We start from the raw sequence: 21,523 nt of genomic DNA, 5'->3' as shown, positions 1-21,523 counted from the left end.
CATTTTCTCTAATTGAGATATGTAATTTGAAATTCTAATTCTCAATGATAGCTTATTTCTTCCATAGCATAATGGCACTTGATAGTTATGAGCAGAATCTCTCTTTTAGGTCATTGCTGGGGGGAAAAATCAACTACACTAAGCTCAGAATCTTCTCTCGAGTCTCAGCTTTGCACATCTAAATCTAGGCATGGCAGTAATTGGGAACCCCTGTGTGTAACTCACAATGTCGACAGGAGCTTAGAAAATAAGACTTGCAAATGTGGCCATGAACGGGCAAACACTTTGGCTACAGAATCTTGGGTACAAGCCTGAGACAGTTGTTCTGCTGTTTTACTGCATTTTACTTTGGTCCCAAATGCTCTCAGGACCATCCTCTCTAAGATGCTATCATTTTCTAGGTCCTTTCCCATCAGCTGTGCAGTTGTAACAGCCTTCTCTGTAGAAGTGGCATGGCCATCAACGAGGGAAAAGAAAAAAAAAATCTCTCATTTGGAAAATTGCTCTTTACGTAGAATAAATAGTCTCGAAATGCCTGTTATCCCAAGAGCTCTGATGAGTGTGAAAGCAGGCATCATGCCCCAGTAGCTTAATAACATAAGCCATCATCTTTAACAATGGTAATGAAAATGATGTCTTAAGTAGCACTCTCCTAATTCTGCAAGCATTTGCACATGCTTTGCTGTACATTAGAAGACTACCGGTATCTTGGTAATAGTGTAACTCCTCTCTTACTAGGGGGGACTCAGAGAACTCCTCATGTCCTTATAATCAGCATCACCAGCGGAGTTGAAAACAGATTCTGGTGTTTTTCACACCAGCCCATGTCTCTTTTCAGCAGTGTGTGTTTTCTCTGCCTCCATCCAGTCAGGGATAACCCTGGTTCATGTGAGTTTAAGAGCCTTTCCAAGTTGGGAGTGATTTTTCGGTTCTGGGTTCCCGCCATCCAAACACCCATGTAGTGACTCATCAGTGAGGCTTTGAAAACTTTTCTGTCCACCATTTATTCACGAGGGAACAAATTTCAGCCTCAGATTTCCTGGAGATGGATGAAAAGGACTTCAGTTCATTTTCATATCTGAAAGACTTTCCTTATAAATGAGCTCCAGAGTTCCTCTTTCTTCCTTTAAATGGGTGTGTGTACACACACACACATAAACACACACACATGCACACACACACACACACACATGCATGCATGTGCACATGTGTGTGCACATGTGTGTGGAGGTCAGATATTGATATCACATATCTTTCTCGATAGCTCTCTATCTTGGTTTTTGAGACAGGGTTTCCCACTGAACCTAGACCGTGTTGAATCCCTTGGACTGGCTGGCCAGTGAGCTGCAGAGACCCACCTGTCTCTATGTTCCAGTCCTAGGATTACAGAACCCAAGTTCTCATGAAAGCACTTTCTCCGTAGAAAATGTTTGATGGTATTTATAGCCATTTTTGCAAATTTTTTCTCTCCAACCCTATAATCTATGTTGTTTGGGGATCTATTGGTGTCGATAGCATTAACAGATTTTTTTTATTGGCTTATAGGACATATTTATCCCTTCTTGTGTTTCTAACCCTTTTAAGCATCTTTTATCCTGTATGTTAAGTACTTTGGGAAGGACTATTTTTTTAAATTATGTTGAATTTGCCTTGGTAGCTTTAAAGGTTAGTGTCCTGTGGATGAACTTGGCCTTTTTGAGACCTGTTTCTGTATTTTATTGACACTAGCCTAGGATGTTCTTTATTTCTGGGCTAGTTTTGCATGGATATAGCAATGACTCTTAGTCTGGTTGCTAGTACTCAGCAGCCCCAGGAACTCGAGGCTTGCTTAACTTTTAGTTGACTTTAGCCTCTGATCTCACTGAACTTTATTCTGTTCATGTATTGATATAAAATAATGGCCGGGCGTGGTGGCGCACGCCTTTAATCCCAGCACTCGGGAGGCAGAGGCAGGCGGATTTCTGAGTTCGAGGCCAGCCTGGTCTACAAAGTGAGTGCCAGGACAGCCAGGGCTACACAGAGAAACCCTGTCTCGAAAAANNAAAAAAAAAAAAAAAAAAAAAAAAGACTCTGTTTTAAAGGAAATAATAAAATAGTTCATTTTGAAGGCTCAGATGGCTCAGCAAGTAAAGGCTCTCACTGTCAAACCTAACAACCTTATCCATCTCCAGAACCCACTGAGAGAGAGAACTGACTCCCACAAGCTGACCTTCACAGATGTGCTGTGGTATGAGTGCACGCAATGCACAGACCCAGTAAATAAAGAAATGAAAAACAATAAAAGAAAATGGTTTATTTTCAGCCAAATGTGAGTCACTACAGAATCAGGAGCCAGACTCACATTACTCTGAATGAATATAGTACCATCAAAGAGGTCACAGAATCAAAGAAAGCTGGAAATCAATGCATTCACACAACATATTGATGGAGAATGAGGGACTGAAGCCACTGCCAAGTGGTGAAATCAATGATTTCTGTTGTCATCTTAAGACACTGTTAGTTCTAGGGTTGCTAGAGGCTGGAGGTCTACTAACCTTAGCTATGCCTTCGAGAATTCTCCCTTGGTCACAAGAATATTAGGCCAGATACAGAGATTAAAGTAAATAGCAATATAAGGGGCCAAGGTAGCCTGAGGTGATCTGTGTGGTAAACAATAGCTTCCCATCACTAGAAGCATGATGCTCTGAGTCACATAGTCTTCAGGGTCCTAACAGAGATGCAGTAACATCTGACTCTGTATCAAATGTACATGTGCAACCATGAAATCCAATACCAGCCAATACTTATTGTCCAAACCTATGGACCCAACGCCATGCTCATTGTTATATTCATAGCACAGTCTGAGTATTCCTTACCCCCAAATGGGAGTTTCAAATGTTCACAGATGGCAGATGTTATTTACATATTCAAAATGATTAGTTTATCATAAATTTTATTTATGTTTGATATATACCTTATATGCATAGCCTAAAGGTTAACAGATTTACATAGTATTTTTGGCACTCTTGGCTTTGACTAAATTCAGCCCACTAAGTCAGAGGTGGAGTTTTCCACTCATGACATCATGTTATGCTAAAGAGTTTTAGAGGAGGGTTACATTTGTGACATTTGACCTCTACTTTAAATGACCACAAAAATTACTTTTTACAGGTAGGAAGAGTACAGGATAGGAAGTCTAGTATTTGCCCTGTGGGCAAATAGCTTCTAAGCAGAAAAGCTGAGAATCTGGAATAAGTTTGTGTGTGTTGAGGGCGGGGGGGCCTTGTACAGATTAGGGAAGTGCTCGATTGTTGAGCTACAGTCTCAGCCCAGGACTGAAATCTTAGCACAGACAGTCCGATCACGTGTTCCAAAGTGTTCTGGATTTCTAGCTGTGATATTCTGGCTTCTCAAGACCTTGCTTGATTGTTTTAAATGTTCTGTTCAGTTTAGTGGTCACAGTCAAGCAAATGCCCCGAACAATAATTTTTGCCTTGATAGGTGGTATTTTAAATAGTTAGCAGAATTTGAATTGCTGTTTCAAATGACTCTGAGAAGTGGGCACTGTTGCCGTTCAGTCAGGGAGGCTGAAGCACACCCAGGTGAGGTCACTTCTTCAAGGTCACACAGGAAGAAAGGAGGAAGTTGGCCCCAGCTGCTCGGGCCCAGTAGCCCTGACCTCAAGCTGCCCATGCCTCTCACAGCAGAGCTCAGCCGTGTTAGGATTGGACCACAGACCTTGCCTGTCTTGCCCTCTGCCCCAGCCTCCTAGGCCTCCGGAGCATACTCTCTGTAGCCCTTGGTTAACTCCCCTGCCCCAGCCCTTTTCCCTGGCTTTAAGCCTCCAATTGTTTTCCTAAATCACTGGTTGGTGCTTGCTGATGACCCAGAATAAATGCTAAAGAAACAAGGGTGGGGTGGGGTCTCAGAGGGTGTTTTTTGCAATGCTATTGGGGAAAACCCTGTTTCCCCTTACATTGATTCGCTGCAGGTTTTACATTTACAAATGTAATTGCCTTTAAACATGGCTTGGATCTGGAAGGGGTGGGGTCTTCCTTGGCTGGCAATTGCACACAGATTATGTGAATTTAGTGAATTTAACGTATTTATAGAAGTTCTGTCTGTCACCAGGCCGTGGGGAATACTTGCACTACTTAAAATATAAATTAGGAAAACATGCTGATGTAATTGTCTGCCCTGAGGAATTTTCCCTAACCACAGCCTTCATGCCAATATGAAAACTCCCACTTGGCCATCCTTCCTCAGCAGACTGGAATATTCAGATGCAAGCTAGTGAGAAATGCTTTATCGTCTAGGGTTCTTCGCAGACATTCTCTGCTCCTCTTTTACCCAGAAGCATCTCCTATCCCCTGCCTGCTGGCATCAGTGGTTTTTTATATGATGTCCCCTTCTTGGATATCTTCAGGGCTTGCTTGTCTCTTCCTACAAGGCTCTACAAGTGGTCTTCACTCATTTCTTCTTCTTCATGAAAAAAACATCCACAACATCTGGTTTCAAGTAGATGATCAATAATTATTTTGAAATTAAGGGTATATTGTGACAGAAATGATTATGATTAAAGAGACGTCAATCTGAAGCTTGTTTTCTTTCTTTCTTTCTTTCTTTCTTTCTTTCTTTCTTTCTTTCTTTCTTTCTTTCTCTCTCTTTCTCTCTTTCTTCCTTTCTCATTAAGATGGGTCTCACGTGGTCCAGATTGACTTTGAATTCACTACATACCATTAAAAATGACCTTGAACTTCAAGCACGTGCCACTACCCCCAGGATATGGAGTGTTAGAGAGCCAACCCAGGAACTGATGCTTGCTGGGCAAGCACTCAAACAACCCAGCCACATTTCTACCTCAACAATTCTCTAAACTCTAATTTTCTTTTGTGATAGTCTGAAGTCTGGTGGCAGGCTAGTTAGTGCTTTTCAAAATAATGGCAGTGGAAACCTGTTAAAACGCAAGTCAAACCATGATTAAGTTTAAACCCCAGAAATGGCCCTCAGCTTCACATCCATCATGCCTGTGGAGCCTCACACCCTACACCAAGCTCACCTCACACCCCATCCTTTTCTATCTTATCCTCCGTTGTAGACCTCACGTAGACCAGTGCTTGGAATGCAGTCAGCCAGCCATGATATATATTTATTGCAATGATGAATGAAAGCCATCAGTTGACTCTCCAGCTTCCTACAGCTCTCTAAAGGACTGTCTCTTTCATTTATGGCCTCTTCTTTTGGTGACTGTGGTGGTCTCCCCGTCACATTTTCTAATGAGCCACGCTTGCAGTGAATTCAAATAAATGCTTTTTCTTGTTCTTTTGTGGTTAAGTATTATTACCCAGTTTTAACGTTATCATAATGACTACTGAAATAGTGATATAAAAAAATCACTAACATTGTGGAAGAGGCAAAAAAAAATAAATAAACTCAAAGAAGGCCTTACAAGCATAAAGCAGAATAATATTTATTCTATTAAAACAACATTAATTATTCAAAATATATTTCCCGAGAGGCCTGCCCACCCACCCACTCATTGTGCTCCAGGCTCAGTTCTAAGAGTTGGAGTCACCATGATGAATTAGTCCCTGTCTCCCTGGAGCTCTGTTGCCAGATAATTAACAAACAGATACATGATTCCAGCTGAGATAAACTGGAAGCTGAATCAGTGTGCTATGCAAAGATGCAGAGTAGGACCAAAGATGAAGAGTAGAATGATCAGGAACTAGGGTGTTAGACTTTCTATCAGAGTAAAAAGCACTTGAGAAAAATAGGTTAAAGGGAGGGACGCTATCTTTTGCCTGACAGTTTTACAAAGTTGACCCATTGTCTTTGACTTCTTGGAGGCTGAGCCTATGAAGCAGATGAAACAGAGTAGTATAGTGGCAGGAGCAAGCGGGTGAAGCCACTCAGCTCACAGAAGATAGGGAGATGTAGAGAAAGGAGTCCTGGCCCAGATACAACCTCTAAAGGCACGCTCCCAGTGACCCACTTGCTCCAGCCAACACCTCTCCTTTCCTTCCATTCCTTTTGGTCCCCACAGCTTGGGATCTTCCACATAGAAGCTCCTGAGTAACATCTCAAAATTCAAACCATCAAGATCTGAAAGAGCCTGTATCTGAATACAAACCTGCCTCATTCTGGGATACTAGTGATTGTGAAAGTTCAAGGGAATTCCTCCATCCACAAGGTAGGAGCAAGGAACGGCTGTGGAGATCTGAACAGATGTCAGACTCCAGTCTACAAAACAGATGCGTCTGGTGCCTTTCAAATGCAGTCTGGAACATGCTTCCGAATCACCCGGGAGCTTGCTGAAATGCAAAATCTTAGACCTCACTTCAGAACTCCCAAGTCAGATATTTCGGGGACAAAAGCTCTGAGTGGTGAATAATCTTATGTTAAGTTGACACATTGCTAGAGTCATCTGAGAGGTGGGAACCTCAATTAAGAAAATGCCTCCATAAGATTGGACTGTAGGCAAACCTGTAGAGCATTTTCTTAATTAGTGATTGATGTGGGAGGGCCCAGCCCATTGTGGGTGGTGCTGTTCCTGGGCTGTTGGTCCTGGGTTCTATAAGAAAGCCTTGATTAGCAAGCCAGTAAGTAGCACTCCTGCATGACCTCAGGTTCCTGCCCTTATTGTTATATGGAGCAGTTAGCGAAATAAACCCTTTCTTCCCCAAGTTGCTTTTGGTCATGGTGTTTTATCACAGCAATAGTAAGCCTAACTAAGACAGAGATTGTTGGAATAAGGGATCTTAGTGTTGAGGTTGCTTCTGCTAGGATGGCAGAGAAGAAATTTTGAAAGCACAAGAGATTCAAGGCTCATTTAGAAGCCCCCCCCCCCCACTTCCTCTTAAGATACTGCTTTCAGTCACATACAGCTGTGACACTTTTGGTCCTGTTTTTTATAAACTCTTCCTAAAATGCACAAATTGTACAAATACCTGTATACACTTTAGAAAGTAAAAAATTTATAGGTTAGAGAAATTGATGGTATCTGAGAGGTTAGCTGGCTTATTGGATAACCCAAAGTATACATGTTTGCTCTCTCACTCCGAGTGCTTTTGTTAGTTTGGGTCCCTTGTCATTCTGGGTCATGTTAGACTCCCGGCTGTATAAGTAAATTTCTTTGTGTGCACTTGTTTTTGTTTTTGTTTTGTTTTGTTTTTCAGAAGAGAAGGGCAGTAGTTTTCATAAAATATTCAAAAAGATCCAAGAAGTTTAAGAACCACGACATAAAAAAGATGGTTAGCTAACTCTGACCAAACTGTTAAACACAATTTGAAAACCAGGGAAACTGGCTTCTTACCCTTAATCCCCCCATGCCCAAATTCAGGGTTAGAAAGAATTAGCTTTGTGGGTGGCATTTTTCTTTGTATATATAATGTACTCTTTTAAGTCATAGAACCTCATAAATAGTGATCTTATGCCTGTCCGGATTGTTTTGACTTAAATGAGGTGGGTAGGGTTACAAATTCCCCTGGCCTCCCTCTCCCCCACACCTGTCATCTCTTCCATAGCCCCTGAGGATGACAGCTGACCTTAGATTCTAACACAAACAACCACCTACATAGGGACATACATACAAAATATGTTACTTTGGTCCCAAATCTGTTTATCTGTCTGTATGTCTATCTGTCTGTGTCTGTTTATCTACCTCTGTCATATCTATCTATCTATCTATATCTATCTATCATCTATCTATCATCTATCTATCTATCTCAGACTATCTCTATCTATCATCTATCTATCTAATCTATCTATCATCTATCTTTTCCCTATCATTCCATATACTAAAAAAAAAAAACCCTTTCTTTTATCACTGGCTTCCCCTTTAGTCTCAGCATTTTCACCAACTTTTAGTAGTTTTCAATCTAAGAAAATAAGAGTCACAACCAGCCACAATACTTCACAGTGGTCACTTAAGAATTCTATCCCAAGAATAACAATATCAACCAACCAGACCCCCCAGGGACTGCTAGGGACTAAACCACCTACCAAAGGCATGGAGCAACCCATGGCTCTAGCTGCATATGTAGCAGAGGATGACCTTGTCGGGCATCAATTGGAAGAGATGCCCTTAGTCCTGTGAAGGCTTGATGCCCCACTGTAGGGGAATGCCAGGGCAGGGAGGAGGGAGTGGGTGGGTGGGTAGGGGAGCACACTCATAGAAGCAGAGGGAAGGGGGATGGGATAGGGGGGTTCTGGAAGGGTAACCAGGAAAGGGAATAATATTTGAATATAAATTTTTTAAAAATGCAATAAGAGGAAAGGGGGAAAAAAGAATTCTCTCCTAGATCCTAGAACTAGAAAGTTCATTGGAGGAAGTCAGGGGACAAACTGCACTGCTAGGTGCTGATTCGGAGGCCTCCTGTCAGCTGTTGCAGATTGCCCGAGAAGAGGCAAGATGAGCTGGGTGATGGTCACTTGTGGGAATAATTCAAAAAGAGGAAGGAAAGGAAACCAAGCAACTGCATATACAGACAAAGATAGATGATAGATAGATGATAATACAAATGTCATCACAAATATATAGTCACACAAATATATAGTCATTTATATGAGGTCAGAGATTTTCCCATCATTATGCTAACTACTCTATTCCAACACATGACATGATTTCCAGAAGTGTCTATATCTTCATAATTTTTTCTTCTGCTTGAAATGTTTTTCTATTAAAACCCAAGGAGTTCAACACACCACACATATCTAAATATTTGTTTTGAACAGGACCATTGGAAAGAATGCTGTCCTCCTAGACATACTGTCTGTGCTTGGATGCATACCCATCAAAAGTTCTTTTGGACATTGAATTTAAAACTCCAAAATTCTACCTTCATAAACATTTTACTTATAGTTAAGGTAATGGGACAGTTTACTCTTCTGCCATGTGAGCAGTGGTCACTTACCTAAAAGCTGCTCTTCTGCCATTACTACCCTGTGGTTTCTCTTGTCACAATTAACGGTCCCCACTCTTCAACTTTCCTTGTTGGGCCAAAAAGATGACTCAGAAGGTAAAGCTACCAGATCTAGCAGTCTGAGTTTGGTCCCTGGGACTCCAATCATAGAAGGAGATAACCAGATGCTGAAAAATGTCCTCTGACCTCTGACCTCCACATGTGTCCCTGGCCCTCACCCCCACATACAGTCACAGGCCATAAGTAAATGAAAACATAACAGGATTCTTTCCTTTAAATGTGTCGGGGTTTTTGCTTTTTTTTTTCTCCTTCGATACTTTCCCCAAATCAAAACCAAATGTCACACTCTGAATGGGATTAAAAAGAATAAAGAATGCAGAATTAATGATGGAGATGTTGCTCTGTGATAAAAGCATGTGCCTAGTGTGTGTGGCGACCTGGGTTCAATCCCCAGTACTCACACTTTATCCATTACATACATACATACATACAGACAGACAGACAGACAGACAGACACATGAGAGAGAGAAAGAGAACAAGAGAGAAAAGAAAGAAAGAGGGAGCATAGAATATCACCTCTGCTCTTAAATATGTTGGGAAATTCAAAATACAACTTTGACCTTACATTAACTAAATCTCCAAAGTCTTATCCAGTAGGGCCATTATGAAGTCATATCACACTACCTAATTGGATGATTGACACTTGGACCAGATACTAAAGTCAGGTGCGGGGCCTAGTGTCTGCCATTGTCCTTTGTGGCTTTGTGTTAACTTGAGGTTTCACTTACTGACTCTTCCTTTTCACCACTTTTCTCTCCCTTGAACATGCCAAGGCAGGGGGGTTTGCACACCAAGGCAGAGGATCTATACACACCAAGGCAGAGGATCTATACACACCAAGGCAGAGAGGCCTGTGCTTCTCTGAACAGACAGGGCAATCGATCGCTCTCACCACTCTGGTGTGATGTCCAAAGGCCCATGTTCTCTGAGAACCAGAGGTTCTTGATTTCCTTCCCTCTTTCCAGGTCTACTTCTTGGATTTCTTCCTTCACCTCGGCCCTTTTCTGCTTCTATTTGGACATCATCTTTCTGGAATACTGAGCCTTTCTGCTACTTCCTATCTGAGAAAAAAGACCCTAAACCCAATGGTAAGCCATGGAATGTTGATACCAGTTTGCCTAGACCCCAAATCTCCATGATGAGCTCTGATCTCCCACTGGGTTTTCCCCCATGAAGCACCTCTATGTTTAGTTGTCTCTGTCCACAGGGGAAACTCTGATTTCAGTCTGCTCGTCTCAATTGCTGCCCATCATGGATACTGCTCAAAGTCATACCTTTGCTATCTGTTGGTGTCACATGTCTGCACTGACCTATGGTCATCACACAACGTCTTCTGTGGCCAAAGAGGGTGCTGGAAACTCAGACCTGTCCTGAGGACACATCATTCTTGCATAGTGCTCACAGCTGCTCCTATTACTTGCAATCAAAGAATCCTAGTTGCCACAGACACCGATCCAGGAACAGAGCCCAGTCCATCAGCACATCCCTAGCACACAGCTCCAAACATCCAAAGCTCTTTCTTTCTTCTGGGGTCAGGCTTAAGCAGTTGAATCTCCTCTTGGACTGATTCTTACCCCCTTTCCTCACATATTATAGCTAATTCTACAGCAGGAAATGGATAATTTTAAAATTAGTTGGATTTGAGTTGAACTAAATTCATGAGACAAAATTAGACAGTGCAATCTTCAAAGTTCAGTTTCACAGTAACATGTGATTAAAACACACACACACACACACACACACACACACACACACACACACACACACACACACAGTGTCCCAAAGACAGGCATGCTGAGGATATGCCAGAAGCCAGCTGTAAGCAAGTCCTTAGCGCCAGTTCCCAGCCTTCACAGGGACAGCCAAACTGAGTGGATGAGGGGTATGCTATGGGACTTTTCATTGTGTTACAACCAGATGTTGTTTCTGTTTACAATTATGTTTTCGTCAGACCTTATTAATTAGCACTGCCAAAAACAATCACAGGACCCCACACAGATCAAGTTGCATCCTGCAGCTGTGGTAGGTCCCAATTGATTTTCAAGCTTCACCCTACACTGAAAGGGAATCTGTTTGATCAGTGGATATCCACATGGCATTCACAGTTCTCAAGTTAATTTACGTCTCCAAGTTTCATCCTCCCAACAAGACAGAAACCGTTGACTAGTGAGAAAAACAGGCAGGATTGGATTGAGTCCAGGGCCATGTTTGCATGTTTACCCCTGTAAAAACTCAAAGGGTTTGTTTCCTTGTCAGAAAATAGAGAAAATTATGACCCAATTTTCAAACATGTTACTGTGTACTAACATCCACTCCCATGTCCCTGGATGCTTTTTTATAATGTCTGCTTATTATAGCAAGCTCTTTTATTCAACATGTATTCTTGACTAATATATGGCTGGGACTGCAGTTGGTTCTGGGGAAGCAACCATGACCACAGCTGTTGCAATAGAATCGTGGCTCTCGTCCTGACAGATCACACCAGGCCAATGCAGTTCCATGTAAGAGAGGCTTATGGGGGGCGAGGGGAGTGTAAAAGGGGGGCGACGGAGATGAAGGGAGAAAAGAGAGAGAGACAAGCTCAAGAGGGTCTGCTGGGAATGTATGGTGATTGCCATGACAACAGATGTGCAGGTCCCTGTGGCATATGGGTGACATCACTGGGTTTGGAGGTGATCTGCAAGTTGGTTCATGATACCAACAACAGCAGCCTCTGGTCAGCCTGAATATTCCATCATTAAGGTTTCCTGTTGGTTAAGACTCATAGCTTTACGTTACACAGCATTTCCCTCAGAACTAACTGAAGTCAGACGTGAAGCATAACTATGCTTCTGGAACTCAGAAGGCTGAGGCAGAAGGAATGTCGAAAGTTTGAGATCAGCTCTGGATACACCACACAGTCCAAGCCAGCCTGACCTGCAGAAGAAGACCCTGTCTCAAAAGGCAAAGCTGCAATAACAACAAAAGAACTAAAATTTGTCCTCTATGCTGAGATTCAAAACACATGAGAAGGATGGATAAGACCCAAGTAAGGTGCCTGCTCTATTGCAATTGACTGTGGAATTTAAGCTTTTTTTTTTACTGTAATGATCTCATCCTAGATCTGAGATGCACCAGGACCAACCAGCCACTTATGTTACAGGATTCAGTTGGTAACCTTGTATTGCTTAGAACTGAAATTACCAGGAAAAAGCCACAACTGTGTTTGTAAACTACAAACCTGGTGGGCTGATTAGAACTTTGTGGCTATGGAGAGTTGGAATTCCACAGCTTCAGAGCCAAATTTTGTTCAGTCATTTCTTACTTCCTTAATGGCCATCCACTGCCCACCTCTGTCAGACGCCCACCTGTGTCAGACCTAGCATCTTAGTGACTCGAAGTTAAACCTTCTAGAACATGTTAACTTAGAAGACCGATAGCTTTTACCAAGTCATTTCCTGTGGGCCTATGGCAGCCATTTTCATTCAAACCAGCACCACACCAGGTATGGGGCTATAAAGGTTCTTAGCCTTGCTGGTTGAATAAGGAATACTAGGGAACCTTAGAAATAGGTTTGGGATTGACTGCCTAACTTTAAAAGTCTTTTGAAAGTCCAGCTTGCTATTCCTTATTAAGTTTCAGGAACATGGATGTGAAGGGAATCCAAATAGTTCCTATTGTCACTACAAGAAATCAGATTTTATGAGAGCAGGACCCATTGCATAAACAAACTGGAGCTTACTCTGATTTTTTTTTTAATGAAAATGGCTGTAAGGAGAGAACGTTGTTCTGTAGTAAACGTCTTGTGAGAATCTGACCCACTGTGTTCTGTATAAAGCCTCCGTTCCAAAGCTCTGCGAAGCAGTGAACTTGATAACCACGTCAGAGGATTACAATCAGCCCTGCTGCTGAGTGGCTGTTCAGGGTGTTCCCTGCAACAGAGGGTGCCACAGCCATAAACATTCAGACTACAATGCAGGAAAACATCAGGCTCAAAGGCCGAGCTTCCAGTGTGTTCTGGTTACTAAACTTTGTTGTTCTTTTGGTTATCTTAGCAAGTTCATCTATTGGTTGGTCTTGACTGAGGTGCATCCTCTAGTATTTTGGTTTTATCCCTCAGAAAGCTACTGTTGAAATCTTTAGGTGTGATATATTTATCTCAGTATTCTTCCAAGCATATCATCAGTCCTTGTCCATTTTTGGATGGTCTTTTTATGACAACTGTAAGGTCAATGATCCAGGAAGTCATTCTTCAAGGAGTTTTGCAACCATCATGAGTTATGAGTCCTTGATGAGGCAGACTAACCCATTTTAAAATGTTGGTTATTTAAGTAAGAGAACTGACTCAGACAAAACAAATGGAGGCCTGGGAAAATGGCTGAGTCGCTAAAATGCTTGTCATGCAAGCATGAGCCCCTGAGGTCAGTAGTCCTCAGCACCCATGTAACAAAGCCCGGTGAGGTCCCACAAGCTGGTGATACTACCATTGGGGAACAGATACAAGAGGATACCTCAGACTCTCTGGCTAGCTAGTCTTGCTCTAGGTTCAGTGAGAAATCTTGCCTCAAAAAATAAGGTGGTGAGCCATTGAGGAAAAAAATGCCAACTTTGGCCCACATACAGACTAGAACGAGAGGGTCTTTTCCAAGATAGAATCAGTGCTTTGTGCTTCTACTCAAGCAAGTTGACTCCAAATGTGAACAGTGAAAAGAAACCCGAGCTTAAGTAAGAAACAGACAATCACTCACTCACTAGGGACTTTATCCCCAACCACACCCACCCAGGTAAACTACTCATTGTAGCTAGAATCACAATTAGCCAGCATCCAACTGCAACCTAATAAAAGCCCACAGCTCATGCTACAGAGAGGGCCATCTTTCCCAGCTCTCATGCCTCCATAGCCAGAATTGTTCTTCGTGCAGATAAACTCTGTTTAATTTCGGTAAACTTTTCATTTTAACAGCTAGAAATGCATTACAAGTACAGACAAAGGAAGGGCAATAAGGGGCTCCTGTGATAGAAGGATTAGGCCTCCAAGGGTATTCAAGTAAGACTGGATGGAGTGTGGGGAGGGGAACAACCAAATGCATTTGGTGTGTGCTTATAGGAAATGGAGGAGAACGTGATCAGAGTATGCAGGAGCTGCCCGGGACCTTGAGAGCACTGGGTAAATAAAGCAGGGGATTGTTGCCTCTGGCAGAAGACTGTGAGAACCTAGGAACCTGGAAGACAAATTCATTCTTAGTGTAACAGCGAACAGGAAGCATAGAAGGTTCTTGAACAAGGGAGGAGTTGGAAGATGAACTGAAGTTTAGCAGTTGTGATGGGGAGGGGACTGATTCTGAAATTTCTGTTTGGAAAGTGGGCCTGAGAGCTCCGAGATGAGGGCCGAAAACAATAAGCAAAAGCCATGGGCTTGTGATGATTCATTAAAGAAGTTCTATTATTTCAGCAAAGAGAAATTTAAAAATAACCTCAAGGTTTCTATCATAACAGTGATGCAGTTGGCATATAACTAGACACTAGAGAATGGAGCCATTAAAATGTAACCTAAAGTCTTCTTCTTCAATAACAGTTACACCACAGGGACGACTGAGGGTCAGGGAAGGGAGCCAGTTTTATGCAGGTGAGTGTGAGGAGTCAGCTTCGTGTTGGCATGTTGAATTCTCACAATCACCATGTCAGAATGGAAAGACTATTCTGAATTTTAGCTGGAATATAAATCACAAATTACATCTTCATCCCATAGAAAGGATATAGTCCCTGCCCTTAGCCACTTCAGACAGAATATTAGGCAGGTAAGAAAACACATTGTTGCAGCATGAATCAAACTACAACTTCTTAGTGATTCTTTTTTTATTATTAGATATTGTCTTTATTTACATTTCAAATGCTATCCCCTTTCCTCATTTCCCCTCTCAAAACCCCCTATTCCATCCCCTATCCCCCTGCTCACCAACCTACCCACTCCTGCTTCCCTGTCCTGACATTCCCCTACACTGGGACATCGAGCCTTCACTCATTGATTCTTAATGTTTTCACACTGGAAAGTGGGATTCTGCACTACAGATGACATTAGGAAGAATTCTTAAAAATGATGGACAGGAAAATTCGTTGTCATCAATTGCCATGCCAGTAAAGTTTCCTGACTCCTAGGAAAACAGGCATTGAAGGCTTTCTGGACCTGGGACTTTTGAAGAACCCCAAGAGCATCTTAAACTTGCCATCATCTCTTACATCATGGAACCAAGGGTGTCTACTTCTCCAGTGAAAACCACTTACATTTATGAAGCTAAGTCTTAAAACTAAATACTCCATATGTATTATCAATTTTGTAGAACAATCAAATAGAAAACAAGTCTCTAAGTGTCGAACAAGATTTTAGAGTCCATAAGTCTTTCCTTTTCTTCCCAACTTCCAGATGCTCCAAGACCCTTTTCCCTTTTAAGGACTGTCTTAGGCCATGGAGCTGTAAGGACCTTTACAGAGTTCACAGTCAGATGGAAATATATATCAAAAAGTCAACTATGGTACTATATCATTCTTGTTTTAAAGAACATCAAGCTATGCTAATACACATTCTGTGAGCCTAGTTAGCAGAGGAAGTCTCATTAAAGAAGTGACCTTTGAACCATGACTTGAAAGACAAGGGTTACCAGCTTTGCTAAAGGGAGACAGATTACCCCTGGCAAATAAACAGCAAACATGCCTGAAGAATGTAATCAAGACAGAAGTTGGCCAATAAGGAAACATAGAAAAAGCTCTGTGTGTGTGTATGGTTGTGTTGGAGGGAGTGTGGGACAACTGAGCCAAGTCACCCAGCCAAGATAGGACTGAAGCCTTCTGGGCATTAGTGCCTGCTCTTGGCATTTCTCCAGAGCCTGTAAAAGAATTCATGTTAAATTGCCATTTTTAGGTGTCCTAAAAGCTAGTAAGAAATGGATTTTTCATTTCACAATACAGGGGACAGCTTTGAGTGGTAAGAAAGAGTCTTTGGAATTAGCTCATCCTAGGAACATAAGGATTTCTTCCCAAGAAACTATACCTTAAGTAACTATAGTATTAAGGTTTGTTTTTCTTTTTAAAGCTGTAACATCAGGCTGATGGAATAAGGCAGAATAAGGGAATTGCAGTAGGTTAAATGGACTCAGATATGAGCTGCCCAGGTATTTCCAAATTTGATTATTTGAAACAAGTGACTCTTGATTTTCACTATGTAAGTCAGTGTCTAAATCTGGAATTCTGATTTGTATTTTTACTTCTTGAGAATGGTTATCGCTTCAGAAGTAGCTTCTGTAAAATGACGACATCTGTAAGACCATGACATCGAGCCATTTTGACATCTTTAGTCTAGAGGCAGGATTTATTTGAAATATTAATCTGATGATGTTTCCACAAGCAACATGTTTTGTATCCCCCTCCCCCTCTTTTTACCTAGGCTTACTATGGACTTATTATGTAGCCAGCCTTTGATTATCCTGAACTCAGAAATATTCCTGACTTAGCTTCTGAATGCTAGGATTACAGGCTTATCTACTGTTCTCTCTCTCTCTCTCTCTCTCTCTCTCTCTCTCTCTCTCTCTCTCTCGTTGTGTGTGTGTGTGCACACGCACATACATACATACATGTATAAATACACAAAATTAAGCATCTTCTCTATCCAAAGGAAACAAGATGCACATCTGGATAGTGGGGAACACTTATAATACCTATGCTTGGGAGGCAGAGGCCAGAGAAGTCCAGTGTTGAGGCCAGCCTGGGCTACATGGTAAGAATCTATCTCAAACAGGCCTGGGCTACATGGTGAGAATCTGTCTCAAACAAAACAAAATCAGAAGAATCCTATCTTTCACAACAACATATATGAATGCATTTCTAAAACATTATACATATTAAATAAAATAGAAAGACAAATACTGAAATATCTTACATGTAGAATCTAAATTGAAATAAAAACTTTAGAAACAGAAGTTTCGAGGGGCTGGAGTTGGGGAGGAAGGGGAGACCTTGGTTAAAGGGTGCAAATTCTCAGTTGTGAGGTAAGTAGGTTACATGGACCTGACAGCATGGTGGCTATTGATAAGATACAGGTGTGATTGCAATCTGGGAATGGGTAGATCTTAAAGTTCTCACCCTGTTGTCCATGTGAGGTATCAAGAGGCACATGCAGTAACTAGCTCAACTGTGGCAATCATCATACAATATATAAACACATATCAAATAATTTCAGCATTATCTTCAGTTTATACAACTTTGTCAATTGCACCATTAGAAGCCAAGTGGGAAATTTTTTTGAAATGAAAAATCTTTCTAAGCAGCTTGATTGGAATCTTGAGATGTTTGCTTTCCCACTGACCCTAATCAAGAAGCTGTACTTTGTCGGATCAGTTACAGGAGACTCAGCAGGCAGAGCTGGAAGCTTTGAGAGCCTCTGTAAGGAGATAAATACATCTGCTGTGTCATAGGCCAGAGCCAGCTACGTGATTTCTAAGCTTTTTGAGTCTTTTCCTACTTTACTGGTCTTTCTCAATTTTAAATTAATTCTTCATTTCTAAAACGAGTGTGTGTGTGTGTGTGTGTGTGTACATATATGCACGTGAGTGTATGATCACATACAAGCAAAGGCCAAGAAGAGGGTACTGGATACCTTGGAGATGAGATCCAAACTCCAGTCCTTGTGGTTGTTTGCTGAGAGCTTTTTACTGCTGAGCCACCTTTCCATCACTCTTTGGTCTTAACTGTTGTGTTTTAGAAAAAGCAAGAGAACACAGGGATATGTTTGGTGGAGGCACAATATGGTGTGGGGAAAGGGGGTGCCTCTCTGTAGAGGCTGAGACATACCTTCCCCCTCTGAGATACCAGCCACAGGTCTGTATAGTATAGAATAGAGTTTATTCAGAGGAGAGAGAGAGAGAGAGAGAGAGAGAGAGAGAGAGAGAGAGAGAGAGAGAGAGAGAAAGTAGAGGCTGGCCAAAAACACATGGAGAGAGATGGGGGAGGGGAATGAGGAGAGAGGGGGTAAGGAGCAGGAGAGAGTGGAGGGGGCAAGCAGCCCTTTTTATAGTGAGCCAGGCACACCAGTCTGTTGCCAGGTAACTGAGGGGCAGAGCCTACGAGATGCCAACTTCAACTGTTGAACCTTTTTCTCATTCATCTTTAATGATTTCCCCTGGTAAAACTTTGTTATTAAATACATTCCCCTTATTCTTATCTCATCTTCAGAGACATAGAAGCTTAGAGTAGAAGAGAGCTTTACAGCCACTATAAGGTTTCAAGTAACCAGGCCATCTATGAATGGCTGTTATAAAGAAATTTCATTTCATTAGCCAAAAACATTAAACAAGAAAATCACCAACATTAGATCAGACCCATGTTGAAAGTGTCTGTCAGAATCTTCATGAGAGACAATGATCATATTTTACCAAGACATTTTACAAATCTTTCATATAAACTGATGATAGAAAATTCTATTGCAAACCCAGAGATTCCTTCCAGTTCGTGGTAGTGACAAATGGCTTCATCCAGCGGAGGATATAAACGTCTATAAGTCATTTCTCATTTGAACCAGTTTAACAATGTTACTGGTTTCCTCATTAGTGCATTAAATAAAATAGTCGACAGGATTCCTTCTGCGCTTGTGGAAGGATTATGATCTTGCCATCTGAAAAGTATGTGTTAACCCAGCTTTGTCCTGAAAACTTGGCTTTAGATCTTTTGACTGAGTTCTTTCTTTAGTCAATAGAACAAGGTATGATTTTTTAAAATTTGCCATGGTTCAGGATTTTCATGCCAGGTGCCTATTCACAGCTCTGCGACAGTCTGAGCGACGTTGCATGAGAGTTAAACTCAGAGGCCCAGCTGTGTACATTCTTGCTGGCTACTTAAACATTTTGTGTTTTATTTTTTCATGTTTAGTATGAGTTTGATATAAAAAAATTAATAAATACATGTAACACCCTTGGGACAATCAAACACTTTTATCTTAGTTTCTTTTTATTTTATGTGTCTTACACAGAAGCAAAATCTTGTCAAGCATCACAGCTGCTTTGACTTCTGAATACTTCACTTTGCTATGAAGACAGGGAAAAAAAAATCAGTCAAACCATGTGAATGATGTTCCTCATCCAGGGCTGGGGAGTGAGTTACACAAATCACAGTCTCGTTTGCAGGCAGCATGCAGGACATCTCGCCTGTGCTGAACTTCAGCTTGGCCTCTGTGTTCCCTTTGATAGTATGAACTAGATTTCCAAAACTTCTCCTCTTTTGTATTCGTGCTTAGGGTGGGTCACAAAGAAGACAGCAGAGGGAATTATCTTCCTGTTGAGGGTTAGCAGCCATAGTCACTGATAGATACACTTTGTTGGCCAGAGACAACAGATGGACATAAAGAGGCTCTGTTCCCCAGACATAGATGTGTGCAAGTGGCCCAACTTCTGGAGGACACCATCCTTACCAAGAACACACACTGGATTCTATCTAAACTGCTCCTGTGAGTTTCATTTTTTAATTAATCTGTCTTGTGAATGTCAAGATCTGTTTACTTAGTAATAAGTTCTTCAGTGTTGTTAGCAAATCCATTCATATGACTCCTGTGTGTGTGTGTGTGTGTGTGTGTGTGTGTGTGTGGTTACAATTATATATCTCCCTCTGATTCTGCTTCTGTTGTTGAGCCGTGCAGTATTATCCTAAGAGTGAGGAAACCGAGAACAGTGCATTCAGCTATTTAATCTTTAGTTCAACACAAATGGGTTCATACTATACAAATAGTCACAAAATTTGCCTTTATCACCTAGAAATCAGCATGTGCATCTTGTTTCAAGTAACTGCTGTGTGTGAGTGTGTGTGTGTCTGTGTGTGCAGCTCACTCACCTATGCATGTATGCATAGATACCAGTAATCAACCTCAGGTGTTTGAGATGAGATGTCTCACTGATATCTCATCATTTTGGCTATAGTGACTGGACAGTGAGTCATATGTATTCACTTGTGTTCATACCTCTCTTGCACATAACATACAAGGCTTATATGTGGGTACTGCGGATCTAAACTCAGGTCCTGATGCTTGCCAGGCTAGCTGCTGACTCATTGTGCCATCTCTCCAGCCCATTTCATGCATTTTTAGTGGGCGTAAAGTTTCTTTTAATCATGCGCCATAAATTTTAAACCAAGAACCTAAAGCAAGCCTTTACCTTTGTTTTTTAGTAAGAGTACAGCAGCAATACTTCCATGAACCGGTCCTTGCAGACTTTACTGATTATACTCTTAAGACAAGTGCCCAGAACTTATTTAATCAAATGCTATGCACAATTAGATTTTGATCCATTTTTTATCAGAATAGTTGTTCTAATTTATTCTTCTACCAGCTAGGGATGAAAAGACCTGATTTCTCAGAACTTCCTTGTTGTTTTAAATCAGGGCACCTCCCACCAGACTGTGGCTTTGTTTGATGAACCAATTTTTTTCTCTTGTTTTTCAAGATTTGTTATAGCCAAGGTTGTCTCTTAAGCCAATAGGCTACTTTGCTTCAACTTATCTTAGTCACATATATATGAACTCTTTGGGCCAGGAGTGACTGTTTAGATTCCCCTGCCTCTCTCTAGGTATCTCCCTTGGGAACATCTCTGAGCCTTCAAGACAGGGTTTAGGGATGAGAAGTCCCAGAAGTGGCTGCTTGCTTGAGGAACATGCTGAGGCTATTTTCTGTACCTCTGTGCTCAACTCCAGAGAGTCTCTAGATCTTTAGCAGAAAGTTCCTCTTTGCCTGAGAGAAGATGGGCTTCAAAAGTAGTCTACCTGTCCACAGCCCTTACTTAGAACTCCTGAATGCACTTAAAGCATCTTTTAGAGGAAGCTGAAAGAGGTCTAGAGCTAGCAGGTCAGCTGACCCCCATAGCAATTCTCCCATAAGTTCATTTTATTATCCCATTTAAAAGGATGCTGTCACTATGTAGGCTTTGAGGGATGAGGGTCCCAGCATGACTAAGTCAGTCCATTTCAGTTATAGACCACAATAACCATTAAAATCAAACATCAGCAAGCTCTCATTTTCTAAAGTAAAACCTCTCTCCTCTTTTCAAAAGAGCTATGAAACTCAAAAAAGAAAAAAAAAAAACCAGATAAAATGGCTTCAACACACAATTTATGGCTCCCTCAAACCCTGACTCCCCTCTTGGTTCAGGTAAGGAAATTATACATTGAGACATTCACATACATGAAAACTTCATGTGGGTGATAAATGAACTTCAGTGGGTAAAGGGTCAACATGGAGAAAGAGCTTAGCTAGCAAAGTGGTTGCCTTGCAAAAGCAAGAACATGAGTTTGAAAAAAAAGAAGAAGAACATGAGTTTGAACCCTGGAACCTACGTGACAATGAGAAGCCCCTGTGTGCTTCTAATCTTTTTTTTTTTAATTTTTAATATTTTTATTACATATTTTCCTCAATTACATTTCCAATGCTATCCCAAAAGTCCCCCATAGCACCCCCCACTTCCCTACCCACCCTTTCCCATTCTTTTGGCCCTGGCATTCCCCTATATTGGGGCATATAAAGTTTGCAAGTCCAATGGGCCTCTCTTTCCATT

At 41.5% G+C, this 21,523-nt stretch overlaps 1 protein-coding gene across 3 annotated transcripts in view; it reads left to right on the top strand.

Annotated features, from left to right (window-relative positions):
• Tmtc1 (transmembrane O-mannosyltransferase targeting cadherins 1) overlaps window positions 1–21,523 on the top strand; it is a 319,404-nt gene that overhangs the window by 59,600 nt on the left and 238,281 nt on the right. For 2 of the 3 annotated variants that reach the window (XM_029478417.1, XM_029478418.1), the window contains one exon: window positions 9,929–10,051. The exons of the other annotated variant lie outside the window; for it this stretch is intronic. In XM_029478417.1, coding sequence (XP_029334277.1) covers window positions 9,929–10,051 — 123 coding nt within the window. The remainder of the gene's footprint in view (window positions 1–9,928; window positions 10,052–21,523) is intronic. 3 annotated transcript variants of the gene reach the window in all.

Source organism: Mus caroli, chromosome 6, assembly GCF_900094665.2.
Source record: "Mus caroli chromosome 6, CAROLI_EIJ_v1.1, whole genome shotgun sequence".
In the NCBI taxonomy this organism is placed as follows: domain Eukaryota; kingdom Metazoa; phylum Chordata; class Mammalia; order Rodentia; family Muridae; genus Mus; species Mus caroli.
The sequence above is the reverse complement of the archived record's forward strand: the minus strand, read 5'-3'. Positions and strand labels throughout refer to the sequence as shown.